This window comes from Leucopleurus acutus, assembly GCF_964270905.1.
Source record: "Leucopleurus acutus genome assembly, chromosome: 9".
Classification (NCBI taxonomy): domain Eukaryota; kingdom Metazoa; phylum Chordata; class Mammalia; order Artiodactyla; family Delphinidae; genus Leucopleurus; species Leucopleurus acutus.
Window position 1 is genome coordinate 85891163 of NC_139144.1, and position 22531 is coordinate 85913693.

Consider the following 22531-nt stretch of genomic DNA (forward strand, 5'->3'; position numbering starts at 1 on the left):
GGTGGGTGATGCAGTGTGCGTTCCTCCTCATCCTTTTTCCCTTGAGTAGCTGCAGCCTGGATGCTTTCCTTCTCGGGGGAGGCCGTAGAACCGCTGACCCTTTAACAAGTTGTGCCTCACAGAACAGGTGTCTCCCCCGCCTCTTGGAAAAGTGGGATGGTTGGATACTTAGTGACATCAGAGACCGACTAATGAGAAATCAGGCTTCGGCAGACGAGCCAATGGAAGGTCGAGGGCGGGCCCGGTTTCCTGGGAGCCAGGCGGGCCGGGCTAGTCCTCCAGCCACAGCGGAGTCTCTGCCGTTCACGCTGCGCGCGGCAGCTCCCGCGACTCCCGGCGGCTCCGGTAGCGGCGCCGTTGCCCTGCCCGCGCTTCTCCCGGAGGCACGGCGCGGGCACCTCCCGCCGCAGCGCGGTTCCCCCGCCGCTCGGGCTCCGGCCGTAGCACGGCTCATGCCTCCGGGCGCGGAGCGCTCAGGTGGGCCGGCCGTGGCGGGGAGATAGGCCCCCGGGGGCGGCGGCGGCTGGACCATGGCCCGGAGACCCCGGGCGCCGGCCGCCTACGGGGAGGACTTCTCCTTCGTCAGTCCGCTGGTGAAATACCTGCTCTTCTTCTTCAACATGCTCTTCTGGGTGAGGCTTGGGGGTCGTGGGGGCACTTGGGCTGCAGGGCACCCCCTGGAGGGTTGAGTGGGCTGCCCGCGCTGAGCAGAGGTCGTCCCCGGATGCCCGGTTCAAGGCGAACGTGGTGAGCGGCACTGCCGAGTTTTCTGAGAAGACCGTACTTTGGGGTAATTTATCCTAGGCAGAGACACCACAGTGGCTCCTTGTCTGCAGAGCGTGTTGGGGTGGGGGATATGCAGGGGATTCAGTGCAGACTTCTGGGTATTCTCTCAGCATCGGATGAGGGTCTGTGTCAGGCCAAAAAGGTGGTTTTGAGCGTCAGGAGCGGGTTTTCCTGTTGGCCCAAGGCAGACCCACTGACACACTCATGATTAGGGGATTTTTCAGGCCTGGGGGCTGTGGCCCTGCTGGCAAAGAAGAAAGAGGAAGGAGGGAAACCCAAACCTTCCCTCTCCCTTACCTCAGAGAGAATGAGTTAAGGGGCTTTCATCTCTTCCTTTTGCAGGCCTCTGCTGCCCTTCCTCCCTCCAAAGGCTGAGAAAGGACAGGAAGAGCCTCCAGGTGTGGATGTCTTTCCCAGAACTGTCCCAAACTTTGCCCCACCTTTCTCAGGACCAGGCTCCATCCCCGGGAGTTTGACAGTCTTCAGCTTCTTTAAATAGACCCTATGTTGGGCTGGAAGTCCAGGGGTCCTTTCAGAATCTTCTGCTTGGGGCTGGAAAAATAGAAAAAAATATTGGACCGGGGCTGCCTAGATTCTCATCCCCACTCTGCCATTAATTGTTGACTTGACTAACCTGGGCAATATGTTCACCTCTGTAGACCTTAGTCTCCTCCTCCATAAAAATCCAGCATGATCAAGGATGCCAGAAATACTCTGCTGGAGCTGAGAATGCAGCTGGACCAGATCATGAAATGCTTGCTCAATCCTGTTTCAGGTCTAGAGAGTCCCTGAGCCTCTCTGGGTTTGCGAACATTGGGAGATCCACCCCCTTTCCCCAATTTCTCTTCCAGCACCAACTACACCAGAGCTGCTGCTCTAAGAGCCCGTTATGCTTGCCCACCTCTGCCTGAGACCTAAAGTTCAGACTTGCAGGAGGGAGGAGTCTAAAATACGTTTCCTAGGAGAGGGAGCAGACTAGGCAGCTAAGCCAGTTGCTGGAAAGGTTCCACAGGGGCCGTGGTGTGAACAGACACAAAGTACATAAGTGCTAGCCCGTTGGGAAAAATGAGAGAAATCCCAGAGGGTGGTGATGACAGCTCATTCTCAGCCATTGTACTGGGAGAAATGAAGTTTGAACTCCTAACAAATTCTCAGTTTTAGAACTGGAAAAAAAAATTGGAAGACATCTTGTCCAGTACTCGCATCTTATATATGAGAAAGCCAAAGCATAGAGATGTTGTTTTATCCTAGCTCAACAGCTGGTTAGTGGGCTTGATCTGGTGATATTTTCTACTGAACCACAGTGCCTCTAGGGGCAGTCCTTGGCCCAGATGGCTGCTACTGTGGCTGGGATGTTAGCAGTATTAGTAGTTAACTAGTCAACACAAGTTCCATGGTGTAGGTTCTGTTTCAGCTGGAGGTCAGGCGAGAACGGAAGAAAATCTCATCACCACTCTGCCAGGCTGGGGGATGTCCTAAGGGGAACCCCCCACCTAAAAGCAAGTTCCTGAGAACCCTCTTACATGCTCACTGAGTGTCCCAGGCCAAGGCACGCCATCCTCAGAGCCAGCACCGCATCCCAGGGACCTCAGGTCCTCACTCTAACTTCCTCTATCAACCAAGGCTTTGCAGGCGTCTTCTTTGGAGCCTTCTAAGGAGCACCCTTATCTGTGCTCCCCAGCTGCAACAGCTGGCTGCATCTGTTACACTTGTGTTCTCAGTAATTTTCCTGGACTTCCCCACTCTACCCCACCGGCCTTTTGCCAGATGAATGACTTTGGGAGGTCGCAGGAAGGGAGAGAGTTTGGCTCCATAGACCCATTTATCTTGGTACAAATGCTTCATTCAAGGTCAGAGGACCTGGCTAACCAAGCTGGCACCATCCCAGGTTAGAGGAGAGCCCCTTCTTGGCCCTACTTTAGACTCACAAGAAGTCATTGGCACTAGAAATGGCACACTGAAGGACAAGAGGCCCAGCTTCTTTCTGACGCCCGCTTACTGTGTGACCCCAAGCCAATATATCTGTCTCTCTGTCCTTAAGCTTTCTCCTCTAAAGGAGACATTTTTTTCTGCCTCTGTGAACTGTTTAAAGATGGATGCATCACTTTGGGGACTGTTTTCTTTCTTCAGGAGCTGAGGCTAGATCTAAGGATGCATCTTTTTTGTGCCCCAGTATCCTTGGGACATTGACCTTCCCAGGGGACAATACTCTTTCGGCATTACTGAGTGCCACTTCTCCCCCAGGTCCAGAGCCGCAGAGTTCATTCTACACAAGGCCAGCTGGAGATGAAGAGCTGCTTGCCCAGACCAGGGGTCATTTGTCTTCCCATCCCCCCTTTAGGGACTGGTTAGTGTGGGGTTTTTTTGCAGGCTTCCACCATCCCAGTCAAATTCCCCTCTTCTACTCAGGAGGCACCTGAGTGCCATGGCTGGGACTGTCAGCCCACTCCTTTTCCAGAGAGAGTGCGTATTCCGGCCAGGTGCTGGGGAGCTGTGTATGGATGGTGTTCGTGTCTGGGCCTGATCACCTTGGGATGGTAGCCGGCATTGTCGGGCTCATACTCCGTGGTGGCAGTGGCTATCCCTGCTACTTCTCTTGGAGCCCTGATCCTTGGGGCATTTGGTGTCTGACTCAGAAAGCTCCTGGCTCCTTTGGGACCAGGACCTATTCCACCTGTTCATGTTTCAAATCTCACTTCCCCTTTTGCCCAGGAGTTCTGATTTTCTCCCCAGAATTGTGCTGCTGGGTTACTGATTGTTAGGATCCTGTGGCTTGGAGAGTTGCCTCAAGATCACAAAAGTTGTATTTTAGTCCTTCAGTTAAGAAGTCGCTGACTTTCTTTACCTCCCTGTATTGGACAGCTCTGTGCAGAGGGAAGAGAGTGGGCTGGTACATGCTTTATCATTCTGGGCATATGTTGGCAGGAACATTATCAGTGCTGCCTACAGCAACCATCTCCTTCCTTGCTGATCCTTTTCCCACCCAGGGCAGCAGTTGGAGTGGCTTTTGAGTCAGGCAAAGCCCAGAAGCTCAGATCTCCTGCCCCTGTGTCTCAGCTGAGGCTTCCTTAGTGGCGATGCCTCAGGGCTCCCATGGCGCCTCGTACATATTTTGCTTGTCAGATCTTTCTTTACCTGTGCTGCAATTTTGTGTTTCTGTTTTTCTCCCCCTCTAGACTTCAGGCTCCCGAGGGTAGAGACTGCCTTATTCACTTCTGGATTCTCAGTGCCCAGCTGTGTTTGGCAGAGAGTGGGTACTTATTGAATGTTTATTGAGTGGGGAATGAGAGAGCAGAGCCTACAGGGTGGAGGCATGATGCCCTTCCTCCCTCTCTCACGGACACTAGCCTTTCAGGATGCAGCACAGCGTTAAGTCCTCCAGCATTCTTGGTTGGAGTATTGTCCTGTGTTTTTTTCTTCAGTGGGCCTGGCACCCCTCCCTCAAGCCAGGTCAGAAAACGTGGCAGCCATCCCCTCCAGCATCTTCCTCAGGGCCTAATTACCACACACAGCACACGTGGACCCCCTTCCAGGTCTTCCCTAGGCGGATCCAGGCCTCTGGTGAGGTATCTTCATCAACAAATTCACTTTCCTGCCTGGGACCGCTGTATTGGAGTCCCCAGGGCACTCAGGATGCCCCAAACCACCTGCAGCACTATCTGTTGTAACCTGGCTCAGAAGCCATGAGGAAATGATCAGGCATCAAGCCTGGCAAAAGCGCCTCCTGAGTGACAGGGTCCCTTATGCCCCCATCCCCCCACCACCCACACACCCACACCCACACCCACACACACACACACACACACACACACACACACACACACACACCCCTACTTAAATATGCTAAGAGGCAGAGCCCATTTCCTCCCCCATTTTTCCCCTCCTTTCCCTATAGACTAACCAGCCTGTAATAAATGAATTATAACAGTATTATTTTTTTAATATATAAATTTATTTATTTATTTTTGGCTGCATTGGGTCTTTGTTGCTGCGTGCGGGCTTTCTCTAGTTGCAGCGAGTGGGGGCTACTCTTTGTTGTGGTGCGTAGGCTTCTCATTGCGGTGGCTTCTCTTGTTGTGGAGCATGGGCTCTAGGCGTGTGGACTTCAGTAGTTGTGGCTCGCGGGCTCAGTAGTTGTGACTTGTGGGCTCTGGAGCTCAGGCTCAGTAGCTGTGGCGCACGGGCTTAGTTGGTCCGCGGCATGTGGGATCTTCCCAGACCAGGGCTTGAACCTGTGTACCCTTCATTGGCAGCCGGATTCTTAACCACTGCGCCACCAGGGAAGTCCCTATCACATTATTTTTATAAAAACAACAACAACAACGATACCAAGAATGAAGACAAGAACCACACACTTTGCTGTCAAGTCACATGCCTGCCTTCTTAACTCCCCAGATAGCTCTGTTTGCCTTGTACCAAGTAGGAAATCATAAACTTCAAGCAGCCTTTAAAAAGAATAAAAGAAAAGCATCTCTTAGAGTCTCGATAGCAGGCTGTGTGTCAGGCTGGTAACTCCAGGCTGTGAGTTTGCGTGTTTATACTATTTTGAGCACTTGTGAACTTTCCTTCCTCGTTTATACCCTTGGAAAACCAAAACCAGCCATGGCCTAAGGAAGGAGCTAAAGGGTTGGCCCAGACATTGGAGAAGAAAGAGCCCTGTGGACTCCTCTACTCCAGCAGGACAATTCCATCCTATCCAGAGGGAGAAAGCCAAGAACCAGTTTCAGACAGATAGTTGCCACTTCAGAAACCCAGGAACAATGGTGGTGCCAGGATGACCACTGTAGGACCAGTGTGTGCAGATCCTGGGCAGTGAGAGAGGAGGCCCTACAGGATGTGATTTCTTTGACTTCATCCAGAAATAAGGATAGAAAGGACTGAGAAGCTGGAGGTACAGACCCCTCCCTCCCAGTGTCCCTCTGGGAAGGGACAGTGTTTTGATTCCCATGCAGGGAATCACTCTACTCTCAGCTGTCCCCCACCGCCACCTTCAAAAGAACAGGAAAAAGATTTATTCCAAAGAAGAGGTGAGGACTCTGAGACAGATCCACCCAGTTCATGCAGACTGGACTTTAGAATGTGGAAGGCGGACAGGCCGGGCTTTCTCTCGGTGGCTGGCGGGCCCTGGGTGGTGATGCCCCGTCTGCCCCTTTCAGGAGCCGTTCCAGGGACTTCCCTCTGGGTCCTGCAGGGCCTTCCTCATGCTGTTTTACTTACCCCTGCCTGAGCCCCGCCCAGTCTGGAGATTACCCACTGCTCACCCAAGATAACTGCAGGCACCTCCTTCCCACCTCACATGATGCCTGGAAGTGAATACACATGTCCTGGTAGGAGACAGAGAGGGAGGCAGCCATGTGACCGAGGTCATAAGGCTCTGGAGCCATGTGGACCTACATTCCAGTCCCTCTTTAGCCACTCACTCACTGAGTGCATTCGCCCAACATCAGTTCTATAAAGTGGAGATCCTAACACCCTCTTGGAGTTGTGGTCACAGTATACATACAGTGGTTAGTCCAGTGCCTGGCCCTTAGCACTCCACAAAAGGTAGCTGTTACATCGTTGTTAGAATTGGCTCCTAGAGCCAATTCACCTTTTGGGGATGGACCTGGAGAGCTAGGATGAGTGCTCCTCCTGACGAGTGGCAACTAGGTGGGGATTGAGTCTAGGTAAGGGCCAGCCCTGAGCCTGACTTCCTTCAGCCTTGAACACCCTTGCTCACATTCCTACTGTTAGCCAGAGGGAGATGACAGTTAGTGGCATCTTTATATTTTATAGTTTACAAAGAAGTTTCCTATATATCATAGGAACAGAGACTCCACTGTTGTCTTTAAGGACCTTCCCTAGGTCCACTCCTCAGAGCTTTTCACACCGCATTGGTCTTAAGGTACAATCCAGTGGAAATGGATTCCAAGAGCTAATTTGCCTGTAATTTTCGGCATTTGAGCATTAGAGCCAGGAGAAGAGCTCTTGTTCAGGACCTCAACTTGGGGCCCTATAACCACTTATCTCTTAGTATTGATGGCCGTGAAGTAGTGTCCTAGGGGCTAGAATAAGGGTTTTCCTCACATCAAATCATAACTGTCTTTTCCTGATTTACAGAAAAAAAAAAGTCAAGATAACGGAAAGACTTTTCTCCATTTTCTGTTTTCTCCCATCTTCTCTCCAAGACAACAGCTGCTTATCTGCCACCAAGTGCAAGCAGAAGGCAAAGGGAAGAGGACAAGTAGCAACAAACATTATGGAAAACTAGGAAACTATTTAGAGTATCGCCATATTATTTTATGAGATGCAGAGACATACGTCTAACAGCTGAATCATCTGTTAGTAAAATTGTTCCTTATTTCTGTGATAGAAATTAGTATGTCATGCTTCCTCACATGACACATTGAGAAGGACACATTATCTGTGTAATATTCCTGTCAAAAATATGTCGTCTGGGGCTTCCCTGGTGGCGCAGTGGTTGAGAGTCTGCCTGCCGATGCAGGGGACACGGGTTCGTGCCCCAGTCCGGGAGGATCCCACATGCCGCGGAGCGGCTGGGCCCATGAGCTATGGCCGCTGGGCCTGCGCGTCCGGAGCCTGTGCTCCGCAACGGGAGAGGCCACAGCAGTGAGAGGCCCGCGTACCGCAAAAACAAACAAACAAACAAACAAACAAAAAGTCATCTGAATCTAATTGGGAAGAAACAATCTGACATCCAAATTGAGGGACATTAAGCCAAACAACTGGCCTGGACTTAACAAAAAAAATTTCAGTGTCAAAAGAAAAAGTATCAGAACATGTGTTGGCAAGGATATGGAGAAATTGGAACCCCGTACATTGCTGGTGGGAATGTGGAATGGTGCGGCTGCTGTGAAAAAAGTTTGGCAGCTCCTTAAAAAATTAAACATAGAATTACCATATGACCTGGCAGTTCCACTCCTGGGTCTATACCCAAGTGAACTGAAAACAGGTATTCAAACAAAAACTTGTACATGGATATTCATAGCAACACTATTCACAACAGCCAAAAGGTGGAAACAACCCAAATGTCCATCAGTGGATGAATGGATAAACAAATTGGGTTCTCTCCATACCATGGGATATTATTAGGCCATAAAAGGTACTGAAGTACTCTTACATGCTACCACATGGATGAATCTTGAAAACATTATGCTAAGTGAAAGAAGGCAGACACAAAGAGCCACATGTTATGTATTCCATTTATAGAAAATGTGCAGAATAGGCAAAACCATAGAGACAAAGCGGTTGCCAGGGGTTGGAGGAGTGGAGGGAATGGGAGTGACCATTTAATGGGTACAGCGTTTATATTGGGGGTGATGAAAATGTCCTAGAACCTGATAGTGGTGTTGGTTGCATAGCGATATGCATATACTTAAGGCCACTGAACTGTACACTTTAAAATGGGTAATTTTGTGGTATATGTATTTTACCACGAGTTTTTAAAAGTCGGTGTCTTGAAAAACCAAAAACAAAGAAAAGAAAAAATGCTGTGAAACTGTTCCAGGCTAAAGGAGACTTGATCACTAAATGCATGATCCTTGACTGGATTCTGAACCAGAAAAAAGGGGAAATAAAACCAGTTATAAAGGACATTATTGGGATAATTGGGGAAAGTTAAATATGACTGTAAATTAGATAGTAGTAGTCGCATATTAAAGCTTCAAAAAGAATCTGATATGTCAAGATCGTATAGAGTACACCAGCAGAGCACTGTTAGTGCCTTGTCATCTGAACAGTTTTAAGATCCACTGCCATATGTTTTGGTATAAGCAGAAATCACCCTGATTAAAGGTTGTAAAATTGCATGCAAGTGAATCCCAGTTTAAGAAAATATGATATTAAAAAGTGTGGATTTACAAGACTAACAAATTGAGGGTGACTATTTTTTAAATAGATTTCATTTCTTAGAACAGTGTTAGTTTTGCATAAACTTTTGAGAAGATGGTACAGCGACTTCCCATATATCCCACATCCAGTGTCTCTTATTATTAACATCTTACATGAGTATGATACATTTGTTACAATTAATGGCATTATCATTAAGGTCCGTACTTTATTCAGATTTCCTTATTTTTACTTAATGCCCTTTTTGTGTTCCAGGATCCCATCCAGGATATTGAATTTCATTTAGTTGTCATGTCTCCTTAGGTTTTTGTTGGCTGTGGCAGTTTCTCAGAATTTCCTTGTTTTTGATGACTTTGATAGTTTTCAGGAGTACTGGTCAGACATTTTGTAAAATGTCCCTCTATTGGAACTCGCCTGATGTTTTCTCATGGTTATACTGGGGTTATGGGTTTGGGGAAGGAAGAGCACAGAAGGGAAGTCCCATTTTCATCACGTAATCTCATATATCAATGACCTCTGTTGACGTTGACCTTGATCACCTGGCTGAGGTAGTCAGGCTTCTCCACTGTAAAGTTAATCTTTTCCCCCCTTTTCCATACTGTTCTCTTTGGAAGGAAGTTACTATGCGCCACCTTCTTGACAGTGCAGTACCTCCATAAAATATTTGGGATTCTTCTGCTTGGGGGTTTTGTCTTTTCTCCCCCATTTATTTATTTATTAAGTCATTTATATCAGTATGGACTCATGGGTATTTATTTTATATTTGGGGTAGCAACTGCATACTCTTTTATTTTGATGTCTCTTTGGCATAGCCACACGAATGTGGGGTTTTGTTTTTGTTTTTTGTTTGTTTTTGAGCATTTCCTTACCTTCTGGCACCACAAGATGCTCCAGACTTATCTATTTCCCACCCCAGTCCTGGGATCAGCCATTTCTCCGAGGAGCCCAGGGGATGGCTATTTTCTTTATAAGGTGATTCTTTCTTTATAAGGTGACTCACCTTACATAAGGATAAAGGTACTGGTGCCTTTATATAAAATAAAATTATATAAAATAAAATTATTTTATATAATTTGATTGACAACTCTTCAAGAACATGCCTTTGGCTGGACTCAGCTATTTTAAAAACTGTCTAGCTTTTGAAAGTTTCCAGCAAGGCTTCATTCTAGCCAGAATATGAAAAGCTATTCTAGGAAGAGAAGTGTCTTTATCTCCATTCCCATCATGAAAGGAGATCATTGGTGATATTGTAGGGTGTCATAAGATTTTGTAGCAGAGACTGATATATTGTAGACAGTACCCGACTTGAGACTGGAAATGGGGTTTAGTCCAGATATTGCCATTGCACCCACGTGCACTTGGTCAAATATCACTTCCCTCTTTTGGCCTCATCTGTAAAAAAAATGGTGAGTGGCTGAGTTCGTTTCTAAGCTTCTACTCAGCTCTAAAATGTTATGCTGTTAACAGCAGCGGCACTAACTTTGGAATGGCAGCAGCTTTGAGGAATTCAGGGTGGGAGATGTGGGCAGGAATAGACGTGTGAAAGGGCAAGCCTGACTGCAGGGTAAAGAGGCAGATCCATGACAGAAATGCAGAATTTTAGAGTTAGCTAGTGAGTTCCAGGTGAGCAGTATCATTAATGATCATATTAAATATTAATGATAATATTAATGTCTTAGTCTTGCTTCTCACATAGCCAGCACCTACCCGCTCTAGATCCCCGGCTAGTGTGCTTTAGGCTTGTGGTTTTCGAACTTGACTGCATGTTGGAATCGCCTGGTATGCATTCAGAAACACTGTTGCCTGGGTTCTAACGCCAGAAATTCTGATATACTGGGTTTGGGGTGCAGCCTAGCCATCAGGAGTTTTTAGGTTCTCCTCCGTGCCCCCCATTCTAAGGGCAGCCAAGGTTAAGAATCACTGCATTAGGCCCTAGATGCCCTTGCCCCCTCCCATGTAACAGATACACCTCCTTAAGGGCAGGGACCACCTCTTGCTCATCTTTGCAGTCCTCAGAGTATCTCCTACATAACAGCTGATGAATTGGATTTGGACAGTATATTAGTTTCCTATTACTGCTGTAACAGACTGCCACAAACTGAATGGTTTAACATAACACAGATTAGTTTTCTCATAGTTCTGGAGGTCAGAAGTCCAAAACAGGTCTCACTGCGCAAAAATCAAGATGTGAGCAGGAATGGTTCCTTCTGGAGGCGCTAGGCAAGAATCTGTTTGCTTGCCTTCTCCAAGAGGCTGTTCACGTTCTTCAGCTTACGGCACACACTCCAACCTCTGCTTCTGTTGTCATACATATCTCCTCCTGTGACTCAGACCCTCCTGCCTCCCCCTTATAAGGTCCCTTGTGATTGATTATATTGGGCCAACTGGGATAATCTCCCCAGTTGCAAGGTCCTTAACTTAATCACATTGGCAAAGCCCCTCTGGCCGTGTAAGGTTACATATTCACAGGTTCTGGGAATTAGGAATGGACATCTTTGGGAGGACGCTGTTCTACCTACCACAGATAGAGACAGAGCAACTGCTATAATTACAAGCCCACCCATGGAATGAAGTTACCCTGTGACACATGGCATCTGTTTACTTTTCCTTTCTTGTTTTAGATGTGTTAGGATTTAATCAGAGACCGTCTTTGTGGAAAGTTATACACCTTAGTCAAAATTTAACATATGACAAAACAGTGAGGAGCCTGGGAGCAACAGAAATATAGAGCAGATACATATTTTTTAATGATTCAGTAAAGTGATATTCAGAACCATAATTGGCTGTGGTGAGTTTCAAAGGGCAGACAGAGATGCCCGATCACTCTGGCAAAGGGCTTGTGCTTCCAGGCCCGTGGGGTAACCGGGGTCTCCGTTGTGTGGTTTCCTTGCCTCCCACCAACTCCCCCTTGCTCCCTGAGCCTGGCTGTGCTGTGGGACAAGAAGCCAGCTGGCACCTGCAGCCCCTCACACAGCTTTCTGCACGCAGCTCCCTCTCTCCTGGACAAAGAGTGTGAGGGCCAGCACGTCACACATCTGGCCCCGAGTCAGAGGCGGCGTCAAATGATTGGGGACCAAGGAGAAGGGGCTGTGTGTACAAGCTGAGAAGAGTCCTGAAGGTGCGGTTTTAGACAAGGGTTTCCCATTTCCTGCTGAATGCACCAGCTGGTAGAGTTTCCCAAGGAAAATGTCTCACTACTGAGGGGCTAGTCTGACCCTGTTACCTGCTATGGGTGCTCAATTCCCTTCTCCCACCAAAGCCCCAAGATGGTCTCTGTCTTGCCGGACAGTGGAGTGCAGCCAGCCCTCTCCTTCACCACTGAGTTGATCAAGTCCCTGCTGCTGAGAACTCCCTCCAGCCAGAGCTTGGCCCCCGCTATTGCCATGGTGATAGCCAGCTGCTTCTTAGCACCAGCCTGGGAACTGGGCACAAAGGAAGGGTGACCGAAGGATGTGCACACTGGGCCACCCTGCACTCCTGGGGGCATAGAGCGGGGCATAGAGAAGGCCTCTTTAGGGAGCACTGGTGGTCTCGGATGGGTTTGTTCTCTGAGACAGAAGCCAGGAAGTTTGAAAGGTCTAAACTTCTCTGTTCCACACTGGAATCAGGGTTTAAAAAGTTTCCTTTGCAAGGTAGTTCTGCTGTTTTACACCCACGCATTCTTTCACACTGGTTTGTACTTTCATTCTTGCATTTGACACCATATTGACCTCCAAGAGGGTTAGAGACCTGGCAGCATCTACCCAGGCCTGCGTCAGCTTTAAGACCTCCCCTTTGATGTAGCTGGATTCAAATTCAGAACTTCATAGTTTCTCTGTGACCCTGGGCAAGTTAATCCTTAGTAATGATAGATAATATTTATTATCAGGCGTCGTGTTAAATGCTTTCCATGCATTCTTTTATTTCATTTTCACAGTAATCTTATTAAATGTAGTTGTTTTAAATTACCATCTTCAGATACAGAAACTGAGGCTCAGAGAGTTGTCCAGCACAGACCCAGGTTCAACTCACTCCGAAGCTCATGTTTTTCACTGCTATTCTGTTTTAACCTTGCATTGCCTTAATTTCCTCATCTGTAAAATGGGGATAATAGCTGCCTCACAAGATAACTGTGTTGTGAGGATTAAATGAGATAATCTTGGTATAAGCTTTTCATGGAGGTAAAGCACTGACCGATTCTATCAATAGTATCACCAGGGAGGAAAAAGATGCTCATTTCTGGGTCCAGGAAGAGTCGTCCTCCTCCTACTCTGCTTTAAGGTTACTGACGGCTATCAGGGCTCCCTGATTTCCAAAACCTCAGAGTGTGGCTCCTTCCCTGTCTCCACAGGTGATTTCCATGGTGATGGTTGCCGTGGGAGTCTACGCTCGGCTGATGAAGCACGCAGGTGAGCTGTAGGTCCCCGTGCATCTCCCCACGACTCTTCGCTGCCTCTTTCAGCCCTGGTCTTTCAGCCCTCCTTCCCACATAAGCTATGGAGCTATAGGGGGCAGCCACCCTCTAGCCAAATCCTAGAGGCTTACTCCATCAGGCCATCCAAGCCAGTTCACCTGGATTTCCCTGAGCTCCCACGAGTCTTCTGAGATCTGCCTGCATTTTAGGCTTAGGAAGTGTCTAAGGAAGAAGGTAGGCTTCCGGGTGCAAAGAGTAACCGGGGGCTGTAGCCCTTCCTTCGCTCTGTTCTGGAGTAACTCAACCTCCATTCCTATTCCTCTGCACAAAGTCTCCAGGAAACGGAATCTGCAAAGCCAATGAGCCTAATGCCATTCTAATTCTTTTCTGGAGCGAAAGTGGTCCCTCCTCTCTTAAGCCTGGGAATAAAGGCTCTTACTTTTTGTTAGTTTCTCAAATTAAAACACCACAAGCCCTTCTGGGCCCTTTGTTTTCTCCCCATGGGAGGGCAGTACTGCTTCCTGTAACCTTCCCCCAGCCACACTGGAGAATCCCCCACCAGGGGAGGAGAGCAGTTTTGGGGGCACCCCACCCCCTCCCTGGTACCCGCCCCCCCTCCGTCAGCACCAGACTCAGACTGAGAGACAGCCCCTTCCCGCAGAAGCAGCGCTGGCCTGCCTGGCCGTGGACCCGGCCATCCTGCTGATCGTGGTGGGCATCCTCATGTTCCTGCTCACCTTCTGCGGCTGCATCGGCTCTCTCCGGGAGAACATCTGCCTCCTGCAGACGGTGAGTGGTCAGGGGTGCCCCCAGAAATGCCCTGGCCTCTCCTCCACGTGCCTCTCATTCCTGAAACCTTTCAGTTTCCTTTGTCCCTCAATGCCCCCAAAGTCTGTGCTGTCCACTCCTCACTGTAGAGCTCAGCCCAGGTGACCCAGCACAGGGTGACCACCCCCAGGACAGCGTCCCAGAGGCAGCTGCCTTTCCTGTGTGTGGGGCACCTAGGAGAAAGTGCCCCGTGGACCCCCAGTATTCGCCGTGGTCCTGGGAAGAACTACTGCCCAGCATGGTAACAGACTGCCTCCTTTTTCTGCCTGCTCCCCACAGTTCTCCCTCTGTCTCACCATCGTGTTCCTGCTACAGCTGGCAGCCGGGGTCCTGGGCTTCGTCTTCTCAGACAAGGTAACACTGGGAGTCACGGGGCCTCCTCAGCTGTGAACCAGAGGGAGGAAGGGAAGGTTCCTGCCCGTGCTTAGCCTGACTAATTAACCACAGTGGTCCTTCCCCTGAGAAGCATCGGCCTCTGAAAGATTATCCTTAGGGATGAATGAATGGCCTTTAAAGTTGCCATATTTAAAGAGGATTTCAAGATTGTAAGGTGTTTTCCTCTGACAGTCTGAGAGGCCAACAGGGAGGTAAATTCTATGAACCCAAAGTTAAAATAGTCTGTAAACTTTAACGGCAAATGATTGAGTAAAATTCACTTATCAAGTGAACCACAGACAACGTGAAGAGCCTTTTGTTTCTTTTAAAAATTGTTTATTGGGATAAACGAAAGTAAGAAAAGGGGGAAGTAAACAACACTTTGAACAGCTCTTACCATATCTGGGAGTGGTCTGCCATTCAGTGACAGCCCTTTTAATTAAGAACCAGAATTTCTTTCCCAAAGGGCAAATGATTACCAGGGGCAGAGTATAGGACTATGGATAGGAAACTTTGAGAAAAGTAATGAAGCAGGAAGGAAGAGACCATGGTAGAACTATGAATTTGAGAGCCACTGAGTTAATTCAGAATGTCCTAGTCCTTCGGGCTTAGTAAAATCCTAATACGATACAGATCTGTTTTGAGTCTAAAGAGATGCAATTCTCTTATGTCCACTAGAGGTCAGTGCCTCAGCTCAGTAAGTCCTTTTATACTAAATACTTACCCCCCCCACCCCGCCCCTGGACACACACACACACACACACACACACACACACACACACACACAAACTAGTTTCACTGCTTTGCATCAGTCAACAAGTATTTTGTGTAATAATATTCAGAGATAGATAAATATTGGATTATCTTGAGATGTGGCTCTGAAAAGAGGCAATAGCAGGACCAGCATTTTTCTTGCCCACAGGTTCCTGAGGGCCCAGAGATGCACAGGCTTCGGAATTGGCCATCTTCCATCACTAGGACTTGGTTCTGATTTCAAGGCTGACTTAAAGAAGGATGACCACTGTCTATTGCTATTTCTGCAGGGAAGAGCTGGTTAGGGGTTAGTCCTGTGTTCTGATTCCCTCCTCGTGTTTCTGGCAGGCACGGGGGAAGGTGAGTGAGATCATCAGTAACGCCATTGTGCACTACCGAGATGACTTGGACCTGCAGAACCTCATTGATTTTGGCCAGAAGAAGGTATGGGCTAAGAGGGGGGTCATCTAGTGGTCCAGGAAGCTGTGGGCAAAAGTTAATGCCATCCCAAGAGACACCTCACCCTCATCACCTGCCGGGTAATGGATTCTGGGAAGGGGTCTGGCAAAAAGAAAACACCTAGCTTTAAAAGTACTTTTAAGGGCTTCCCTGGTGGCGCGGTCGTTGGGAGTCCGCCTGCCGATGCAGGGGACGCGGGTTCGTGCCCCGGTCCGGGAAGATCCCACATGCTGTGGAGCGGCTAGGCCCGTGAGCCATGGCCGCTGAGCCTGCGCGTCTGGAGCCTGTGCTCCGCAACGGGAGAGACCACGGCAGTGAGAGGCCCGCGTACCACAAAAACAAACAAACAAACAAACAAACAAACAAAAGTACTTTTAAGGGCAAAGAACAGTATATATAGTAATCTACCAATTGTGTAAAAAAAGAGAGGAAAGAATATGTATTCACGTTTGCAAAAGGAATCTGGAAGGATATGAAGGAAACCATTATAAGTGGTTACTTATAGTGGGAGGGGGAACTGGGCAGATTTTTTAATATTACCAATTCAAAAGTCAGATTTTTAAAATTATGGCAAAATATACATAATGTCAAATTTACCATTTTTAAGTGTACTTAAAGTGTACAGATCTGTAGCACTAAGTACATTCACATTGTTGTACAACCCTCATCACTGTCCATCTCCAAAACTTTCTTCCCACACTGAAACTCTGTACCCCATTAAACACTAACTCTCCATTTTCCCCCTCCCCCTAGCTCCTGGCAACCACCATTCTATGTTCTATCTCTATGAATTTCTGTCTCTATGAATACTGTATTTGTCCTTTTGCGACTGGCTTGTTTCACTTAGCATGTCTTCAGGATTCATCCATGTTGTGGGATGTGCCAAAACGCCTTCCTTTTTAAGGCTGAATAATATTCCATCATATGTATATACCGCACTTTGTTGATTCATTTATCTTTTGATGCACACTTGGGTCACTTCTACCTTTTGCCTATTGTGAATAATGCTGCTATGAGTCAGAACTTAAATTTGAAACAAAAGTGCTTTTGAGACCAGAGCTGAGTTCCCCTTCGCTTGGTGCAACACTCTTGACTTGGATCCTGTTTGCTTTCATGGTGTAATTATGGCCTACAATATTGAAGAGTCTCCTCCTGTGCTTCCTCTATATTAAGGCAAATGTTTGTAGCACTGATGCTTTATTTCAGCCAGTATTTTTGGAACATATACTTTTGTGAAGCTCTATGCTATACAGGACTGCAGAACCAGAAACTGCCCTCAAGGAGCTCATAGTTGAGTGTGTGAAACAAAAAATATATACAGCAAGTTATAACAAGACATATAAAATGATAGAAATTAAGAAGAGAAAACTTCTTCAGGAGAAGGTCACTAAGAAGCTTGAGCTCCAGGTTCCAGGTTGTGTTTCAACACAACGTGAACTTACAAGTGCAAGCTTGCCATAGACTTTTGGTTGCTCTGAGAGTTCCCCTTGTCACCTCAGTGTGGGGGTGGGGGTGGTAATTTTAACCCCTGTGGTGGGCTTTGTTGCAGTTCGGCTGCTGTGGAGGGATTTCCTACAAGGACTGGTCCCTGAACATGTACTTCAACTGTTCGGAAGACAACCCCAGCCGTGAGCGCTGCTCTGTGCCTTATTCCTGTTGCTTGCCTACCCCCAACCAGGTGAGCACACATCCCGCCTCATTTCCTCCTGCAGTGATCTGAGTTACTTTCTGATTAGGGCAGCTGCTATTGGGAATCTCCATCCCCTGGTTTAGCCAGTCAGTTTTGTAGAACAGCTGTCAGATGTTTTTCTTCACTCCAATCTGATGGCTCTGTTATCTTGCACTCCTGTAGCCCACTTGGGGTTTCAGAAGGCACAGGTCTCTAAGGCAAGGAGAACTGGACTCAGACGTCTCAGAGGAAGGGAAGTCTGCATTTAGCAACTTCCAACATAGCATCCTCCACATATATTCTCTAACAATTTAGGAGTTTAGGAAGGGTGGGAAGCCCATCAGCTAGGGCCCCTAAGAAAAAGTTATTGGAATGGGAGTCCCACTTGGCTTTTCAACTCTCTTCCCAGGCAGTGATCAACACCATGTGCGGCCAAGGTATGCAGGCCCTTGACTACTTGGAAGCTAGTAAAGTCATCTACACCAATGGCTGTATTGACAGACTGGTCAACTGGATACACAGCAACCTCTTCGTACTTGGTGGTGTGGCACTGGGCCTGGCCATCCCCCAGGTAACTTACCCTGTAAAACTGTGGTCCCACAATTCTGTAAAGACTCCTTTGTTTTGGGGAGGGCACCTGGGGCTCAGCTAGGGTGTCAGGCACTAACGTTACTGAAGGGTAGGAGATGTGATGGTGCCGACTGCACTGGGAAGATTGAGTCAGAGAAAACAAGGGCATCACTCATTGCTGAGGACCCAATTCCTTCTCACCTTTCCCAGCTGGTGGGAATCCTGCTGTCCATGATCCTCGTGAGTCAGATCAAAGATCAAATCAAACTACAGCTCTACAACCAGCAGCACCGGGCTGACCCATGGTATTGAGAATCCATCCTGCACCTCCTCGTTAGGGCAACAGGCGAGCCTCGTCAACCAACGGCAGTGGTTACAGCTCTCAGCACCAAATGGAGATTTGGGTTCCAGCCCCACAAGCGACGGCCCAGTGGCAAGAAGCAAACTCCAGATGCCAGAAGGCAGGGTACACAGGTGGCTCAAGTCTGGGAAGGATGTGCCTCCTCTCCCCACCCTAGCTCTCAGCATTGTTATTTTGTATTCTTTCTACCCTCCACCATTTGGGTTTCTGTTCTTGTTTTGTCTGAGCAGAGATGCTTGAGCAGAGCAGTCGCACAGAGTTGTGGGGGCAACAGGCTTTCCACCGAAGCACTGCAACTGACAGACCTGCTGAGGCTGCCACTGAGCTTGCCGCACATACTCGCATTCTGGCTGTTGCCAGTGCGCCCTGCCTGGAGTCCGGTTGGCATGATACCAGCTCCAGAAGGGGAGGGAGTGGAGCAGGCAATGAGCGTGGGGGTCGGCTGGGGACAGTCGTATGTGCTGGGGAGGAGGGGAAGACCCTGTGTTTACTAACTGCCTGTGCTGCCATCCTCCCAGGTAGTCAGAGTGAGCTACATCCTGCCCCTCCCTCATTTCCATGGAAACGTGGCAGCAACTGCAAGGGGTACAACAAGCAGCCAAATTCACCCCGTCTCCCCTCCTTTAAAAAATGTCTGGAACCATGGTCTCTATCTTCTGCAGCCAGCAGAGGTGGGACTGAGCCATACGTCCCCTTGAACTGCACCCCTGTATGGCCCTCGCTCTCCAGTAAGTGGGTTTCTTTTTTTTAACCTTGGCAGTGTGCAGAGAAAGAGAGGTAACACCCCCCCGCCGCCCATTCCTCTGCACCAGAGCTAGCTCAGTATTTCTACAGTGTAAGCAGGGATCTTGCTGGGGCTGGGGGAGCCAGAAATGGCAATAAAAGTTTGTTGACCTGGGCTAACCTGGACTCCATGAATTTTCCATTCTGGCAACTGGGAGGGGAGGGGTAGAAGGGCCCGGCCGGTGGGCCCTCCCTCCAACAGGGGACTGGACACTCTCCTAAACGCTACCGTACTTCCCCGGCCCCACCACTCACCCCAGCTCCCTCTAGCAGATGCACCATTCCCCTCCCACAACCCCGCCCCCTCCAGTCTAAATTAGATAAAGAGATTCCCCATTCGCATTTGGGAACGGCATAATTTTATCCCCAAACCTGACGTTAATTTTTTTTCCGAACTAAAATACTTTGCTACCCAAAACTTTCCGGATAGGTTAGGGAAGGATACGTCTGTAAATCACTGTGTAGCCCTCTCGGCGGGAAGGGAGTGGGGAGGAGTGAGGAGGAGGAAGGCCATCTCTTCACTCACAGTCTAGACCCTCTAGCCCTCTCCTCCATCTTTATCTGAAAGAGCTGGGTACCGCGGCCCATCTTGCTTTAGTGAAGACCCAGAAAAAAATTTCCAGCCGTGCGCAGGGCTTCCTCGCGCGGAGAAGAGCGGGCGAGCGCGGAGAGTAGGGAGACCCGGCTGGCGCGTCGGGGGGCGTGGCCGGGGCGGGGCCCCGTGGCGCCGTGTGTGGTCCCCACCCCCGCGGCGGTTGAGCCGCGCCTCCCCCACCCCGCCCGCGAGGAGGGGGAGGGCTGCGTGACCCCACTCCCCGGTGAGTGTCCCCCAAGTCTCCTAACCTAGCTTAGCTCTGCAGTCGGGAAGCTCAGACTAGGGCCTTGGCCTGGCCGGGGAAAGATGGGAGAAGCCCTACCGCGCTGGGCAGAGCCTAGAATTCTCTCCCCGCCCCCAGTTTCCCCCAAACAAGCCTTCTGCTCCTGGGAGGGCGCCTTTCCAGCAGCCACCTGGGGCCCCAGCCAATGTTTAGCTCCAGCTAGTAACAGAACGGAAAGAAAAAATAAAATCTTTTTTTTTTTTTTTTTTAAAGTAAGGGCCTTTTATTCTGGGAGAGAAGAGTAAAAAAGCGCGCTTTCTTAGTGCCAGAGAGTGGCATTTTATGCTCCTTCGTTTGGTGATGCGGACCAGGAACTCGGTGTTAGGGAGCCGGGGTGATGCACCTTCCCGGTTCACCGATTTTGAGGAGCTTACCTGGTAGGGGGCTGCTTAAGGCCTTTTAGAGGAAAAGACCAGGAACGCAAGTCTGCAGAACCAGGATTCAAATCCAGAGTTTTTGAACTCCAAACTACACTTTTACTTAAGTCTCTACTGTCTCTCACTATATCTAGCCTTCTGGGCTTGTATTGATACAAAAGGAGTCGGGAATTTCCCACCAAGTCCCAGGCCTTAAAAGGCCCTGAGCTTAAATGTTCAGGAGCTTATAGTGCAGTTCAGTGTTTTTACCTAGATTCGTTTCTGAGTGTCTTTTTAGCTTTCTTTCTCTTTGGCCTGATGCTGGGAGAGAAAATGCCCAGTTTTTTAAAGGTTTCTCATCATTATTTCACGTTTCAATTCAATTTGCTCCCTGAATTTCTATCAGTTTAAAAACCCTAGTCTCAAGCATGTGGGGTTAACACCAGTATCTTAGAACAGCTATCAAATCTAGGCCTCAAAGGTGGGTGAATGGAAGAAGATTCTTGCGGCAGTGGAGATCAGGCTGGATGAGCAGAAGTGGACAGAAAGGGCCCGAAGGAGGGTGAAAATTTGTCTGGCATGACATGGCAAGAAAGGTACCCCTACGGTCTGTGGGCCTCAAACCCTACAATTTAAACAAGGACTTGAGTCCAGGAGTGCAAATTTTGCAGAATGTTCAATGAAATTCTAATTTCCTCTGTATTTGTTTTCTATTGCTGATGTAACAAATTACCATAAACTGGGTGGCTTAATTCAACACAAATTTGTTATTTTACAATTTTGGAGGTCAGAAATCTGAAATGGGTCTCACTGAGCTAAAACCAAGGTGTGAGCAGGGCTAAGTTCCTTCTGGGGGCTCTAGAGAATCCACTTTCCAGCTTCTGGAGGCCACTTGTGTTCCTTGGTGCCTGGCCCCTTTTTCCATCTTTAAAGCACATCACTCCAACCTCTGCTTCTGTGGTCACATCTCCTTCTTCTCTGACTTTGACTCTCCTATGTCCCTCTTATAGGACTCTTGTGATTAATTTGGGCCCACCTAGGTTATCCAGATTATCTGCCATTTTAAGATTCTTTTTTTAAAATTTTTAACCTTTTTATATTGGAGTATTGTTGATTAACAATATTGTGTTTCAGGTGTACAACAAAATTATTCAGTTATACATATACATGTATCTGTTCTTTTTCAAATTCTTTTTAATTTAACCATATCTATAAAGTTCCTTTTACAATGTAAGGTATATACACAGAATTTCTGGGATTAGGACATAGACATTTTGGGGTGGCTCTTATTCAGCCTATCACATCCCCTTCCCACTACATGCATGGCTTAAAGGTGGGGGAGATGTAGAAATGGACTGTTGTTGGATATTGGCAAGAGTTTGACGTAGGTGTTGTCTGGCCTTCATTCTAGTAATTACCTAACATTTATTGTGTGCTTGCTGTGTGCCAGGTACATATTTATTACAAAGTTTGATATGTGGGTCCTTTACTGTTTTCTAACTTGTTCTCATCCCAAAGACCAGATATGTTAACAGGGCCAGCGACCAATTTCAAAAAAGAGGAACAGCGCAGCTTCTTCCACCAGAAGACTTCTTCTGGTCCATTACTCTAAAAAGGTCAAGAACATTTTGTAAACCCACTCCCCGCCCCCAAAAAAGTTAAGAGTAACTAGATATTCCAAATTGCCATAGGTAGAACACTCAGAGATGGGTAACCACACTGTAGAACTGAGGTTGGAAGTTAAGCTCGAGAGTCCACACTACCATGCCAGGGACCTGGTCAAGCAATCAGATGAATGGAATAGCATAGTGATTCCAGAAAAGTTTTTAATCATCACTACTCACTGACTAGTAAACAAGAAGCAACACAATGATGAAAGGAATCACTAATAAAAGTTGTTAGGACAAATGGATTACATTATGGAAGAGAAGTAACTCAGATTCATATCTCACATCATACACTGCAGTTCATTTCAGAAGGTAAAAGGATATTATAAAGCAAAAGGAACAACAAAAATGAAAATCAGAATATTATCTGTGTCCTAGCTGTCGAGAACTAGAGTGGACAGCTTTTCAGTGCATCTGCCCAGCTCACAGGGATTCTTCTTTCTTTGGAAACTGGCCCCCTACTGCCAAGCCATAAGAGTGAGTCTTGAGAAGCCATATTTGTACTATAAGACCTGGTCTCCTGGACAGCACTTACTGGATCAGGCTTGGGCACCGTATTAGTATCCTAGGGCTGCTATAACAAAGTATAGTTGACACTTGAACAACGCAGGGGTTAGGGGCACCAACACCCCATGTAGTCGAAAATCCTGAGAACTTTACAGTTGGCCTTCTGTATTCACAGTTCTGCGTCTGTGGATCCAACCAACCCTGATCATGCAGTACTGTAGTACATATTTATTGAAAAAAATCCATGTATAAGTGGACCAGTGCAGTTCAAACCCATGTTGTTCAAGAGTCAACTGTA

At 48.0% G+C, this 22531-nt stretch overlaps 1 protein-coding gene across 2 annotated transcripts; it reads left to right on the forward strand.

Moving 5' to 3' along the window:
• Nucleotides 1–331: 331 nt before the first annotated feature.
• On the forward strand, nt 332–18927 carry TSPAN33 (tetraspanin 33). Of its 2 annotated transcripts, none has more exons than XM_082846578.1 (8): nt 332–632; nt 12965–13022; nt 13689–13816; nt 14135–14209; nt 15332–15427; nt 16992–17120; nt 17521–17682; nt 17892–18927. In XM_082846578.1, exons 1-8 carry the CDS (start codon nt 531–533, stop codon nt 17991–17993), a joined length of 852 nt encoding a protein of 283 aa, XP_082702704.1. In that variant the 5' UTR covers nt 332–530; the 3' UTR covers nt 17994–18927. The 2 variants fall into 2 exon arrangements, with proteins under 2 accessions (XP_082702704.1, XP_082702705.1); XM_082846579.1 differs by having other exon boundaries at nt 13692–13816.
• Nucleotides 18928–22531: the final 3604 nt, after the last annotated feature.